Consider the following 3,943-nt stretch of genomic DNA (forward strand, 5'->3'; position numbering starts at 1 on the left):
GGATACAGTGTGAATCCAGCATTAGTCTTTGTCTTATTAGGCATGTGATTTTGCAATGCGCATGCGGAGCGATTTGTACCCAACTCAGAAGTAAACTCAAACTGGAAACACAATAGACACAGGCAATAGGCATAGGCAACAGGGAATAACGAGCAGTCTAATCAGAGCTTTGGGGTATAAGTTCGATGTTATATCCCAGAGCTCTGACTGTACGGCTCGTTATTCCCTGTTGCCTGTGCCTATTGCTTGTGTCTATTGTGTTTCCAGCTTAAAGCGAGGAGCACAGACTCTTGCATGACGCATAACACATGAGGCATAAGAAATTGAACCAACCAGAGTTCTCTATTACATGGAAGGGAAAAAAACGGAGAACTTCGATTGGTACATATTCTTATGCATTACGTGTTATGCGTTATGCAAGAGTCTGTGCTCCCCGCTTTAGAATACTGGTCATAGTGTACACTGCAGTGCATTAATTCGCTGGGTCATAGTAGCGGCCCGACTTATCGACGTTTATTTTTTATTCAAATGCTATTACAACTTTACAGAAAAACTGCTAGAGACAAAAATCATTTATTTTCTTCTCATAGAATTCTAAGAATTTTTTCAGACTTTTTTATAAACTTTTTAGTACTGCATTTTCTTATTTTCAATAAATTGGGCCGCTACTATGATCCAGCGAATTAATGCACTGCACTGTACTATCGATAATGTATACTATCCGTATGGTAATTATTATTAGAATCAGACTATAGCGGGGAGCACAGACTCTTGCATAACGCATAACACATGAGGCATAAGAAATTGAACCAACCAGAATTCTCTATTATATGGAAGGGAAAGAAACGGAGAACTTCGATTGGTACATATTCTTATGCCTCATGTGTTATGCGTTATGCAAGAGTCTGTGCTCCCCGCTTATGAGCCCAGACACACACTCTTGCATAACGCATAACGCATAGTGCATAAGCGAATCAACTAATCAGAAGCTTTCCTTCCCTCTCATTCCATGGAAAAGAAAAATTTTGATTGGTTGATTCACTTATGCACTATGCGTTATGCGTTATGCAAAAGTGTGTGTCTGGGTCCTATGCATTGAAGAATGAGATTGAAGATTGAAAGATTGAAGTTTGACCAATCAGAACAAATGGAACCAAAATTTCTTTGTCCTTATTGGTGAAATTTCAATAGGTGCATCCAGGAGCACGACCGCTCATTGAGCTCTTGTATCTGTTTAGTCTATATTTTTCGATCTAATGGAATATGCCAATCAGATGCAAGAGCTCACCGAGCGCTCAGTGAGCGGTTGTGCTTCTGGATGCACCCATTCTTTAATCTTTAATCTCAATCTTCAATGCATAGTCTGATTCCGGCTTTACAATAATTGAAATGATCCATTTTTTAAATTTATCACAATCAAACTAGGAGTCGAAACTGGAATTGAACGGATATTGACAGATATCGTGAAAAGAAGTTATAGCGTAAATAAACAGAATGAAAAATTTGAACGCTGATTGGTAGGTTATAAGGCGTTAAACACAGAATTCCAACTCGTCGAAAATTTATTGCGGGGTCTACAATAGAAGTCGTAGCAGTCGTAGGGTCTTAAGTCGTAGAAAATTGACCAATCATAGTCGATTATTCTTCTCATATTCTACTGTGATTGGTTAATTTTCTACGACTTAAGACTCTACGACTGCTACGACTTCTATTGTAGACCCCGCTTATCGCTGTCGCCTTAGGGTTCGCGCACAAAGATGATCGCAACTGAGTCGTAATCGTAAGTCGTTGTCGTAGGTCAACGCACAAGAATTTTACGTATGTCGTTTACGTATATCCTATTGCGCCAGTTGTATTCAATGTTCCTATGTGAATTGACATATGTATTCCCGTATGTTGGATTCCTCTGTTCCTGACCCAATTAGCGCGAAGAAAATTTCCAACAGTTGCAAAGTAAACGTTCTCTACTGGACACTGCCATTCATTTTTCCGTAGCTCTGCTATAATTTTATCGACAGTGTCATATGATGGATGTAGCCACGTAGTATCCAAATCGAAAATGGGATGTACTGGTGCTAGTGAACGAACAATTTCGACGGTAACACGAAAAACGCCGGCCCGTTATTTCTGTCGTTTCTCTCTGCCTAAAGAATGTTCAAATATAATTTTATATATTTAATATTTAATTGTTACTAGATATAATTATGAATGCAATTACCCTGATCGCTATATTATACATTGCTGAATTATGTTGCGGTACTTTATTACCACCAACAGGAAAAAATAAGAAAGAGAAAGGAAAGCTTCAGGATAAAGTAAGAATCAATGAAAATATATTTTATTCGCATTTATATAGGTAATTATTTAGAATACGGATCCCCTCCACCCCCTAGAATCTTAATAAAAATGTACTCATTCGACGTGTTTTCACTCAAAACAAAAGAACCTCGCAAAAACAAAATGCGGCGGTCAGCCTCGTGAATTGAGTTATTAAATGTAAGTTCGAGACTTTAAAGGTTAAGATATCTGTCATCTCCATTTGATACAGCGCTATGTATACGGTCTACATTAATTACACAAATTCTGTACTTTACAAACACAAATTCACTGCTTTAAAAATAAATTGATTGTTTTAAAAATACAGTGAATTTGTGTTTTTAAAGCAGTGAATTTATATAATTGAAGCAGAACATATACATAGAGCTGTATCGAGTCAGGATGACAGATATCTTAACCTCTAAAGTCTCGAACTTCAACGCTTAATAACTCGATTTAAGAGGCCGACTGCCGTGTTTTTTGCCAGATTCTTTCGTTTTGAGTGAAAACGCATCGAATGAATACATTTTATTCTAGGGGGGGGGGAGGGGGCCATATTTTAAATAATTATCTTTATATTTAAGTATAATAAAAGCGCAAAGCTGATTCTACAATGAGTCGGTAGTCGGAAATCTTAATTCTTTTAGTAACCTTTAATCTTTAGGTAATTACATATCATGGTGGCAATATATAAGTGAAGCAATCTGATGGATGCGCAATAGGAAAGTGCATATTCGAACATATTTGATTGGCTATTTTCAGTATTGCTACTGCCATTATGCGTATTGTTTCACCTTATATATTTCCATCATGATCACATATATTGTAAAAACGGGTCATTCGTCCAAGTTGGCTGTTGGCCAACTTCACCGATTCACTGATAAGACTTATGTCCATATTCATAGTCAGGCCTTATATTTAAGGCTTCCTTAAATTTATCTTTAGATGCTCAGTAACCAATAAAATAATTCGTAGAGCATCTGAAGATAATATTTAAGGAAGCCTTAAATATAAGGCCTGACTATGAATACGGGTATTAGGATTGATGATTATCAACTTATTGTAGAATCAGCATAAAATATAATAACTATATGTACATACTTATTAACAATATATATGGTTTAGTTTTAGGAAAAATAAAAACTGAAAATATTTGAAAATAAGGTAATTATACAGTTTCGCATACTCACCTCAAAAATCAATAAAATTAGGTTTATTCATCGCGTTTTTGCATGAAACGAAAGAATCTGGCAAAAAAAGCGTCGCTCTGCCCTGTGTTCCGAGATATTAAACGTTAAAGTTGATAACTATTGACGTTAGGAAATCTGTCACAGAGACAAAATGAGGGTAATTCTTCAGAAGAGCTACCTCCGATTTCGATGAAATTAGGCTCATTCAACGCGTTTTTGCGTAAAATGAATAAATCTGACAGAAAAAAGTTCGGGACTGCTCTGCGAAGCGAGGTATTGGACGTTAAAGTTGACTAAAGTGTTACTATGTTATGTAACGCGATCATTAATCTGTCATGTAGCAGGGAATGGAAGTAACTCGTTACTTGTAACGAAGTTACAGTTACAAGTTACTTTTTTGGTAACTTTACTAGTAACTGCGTTACTTTTTTTCTTTG

At 36.4% G+C, this 3,943-nt stretch overlaps 1 protein-coding gene across 2 annotated transcripts in view; it reads left to right on the forward strand.

The window, feature by feature from the left end:
- The first annotated feature begins 1,914 nt into the window (after positions 1 to 1,914).
- LOC108770646 (chitinase domain-containing protein 1) overlaps positions 1,915 to 3,943 on the forward strand; it is a 36,402-nt gene continuing 34,373 nt past the window's right edge. For both annotated transcript variants that reach the window (XM_018522321.1, XM_018522322.1), the window contains exons 1-2: positions 1,915 to 2,098; positions 2,197 to 2,315. In XM_018522321.1, coding sequence (XP_018377823.1) covers positions 2,205 to 2,315 — 111 coding nt within the window. In that variant the 5' untranslated portion in view covers positions 1,915 to 2,098; positions 2,197 to 2,204. The remainder of the gene's footprint in view (positions 2,099 to 2,196; positions 2,316 to 3,943) is intronic.

This window comes from Trachymyrmex cornetzi, unplaced genomic scaffold, assembly GCF_001594075.2.
Source record: "Trachymyrmex cornetzi isolate Tcor2-1 unplaced genomic scaffold, Tcor1.1 scaffold130, whole genome shotgun sequence".
Taxonomy (NCBI): domain Eukaryota; kingdom Metazoa; phylum Arthropoda; class Insecta; order Hymenoptera; family Formicidae; genus Trachymyrmex; species Trachymyrmex cornetzi.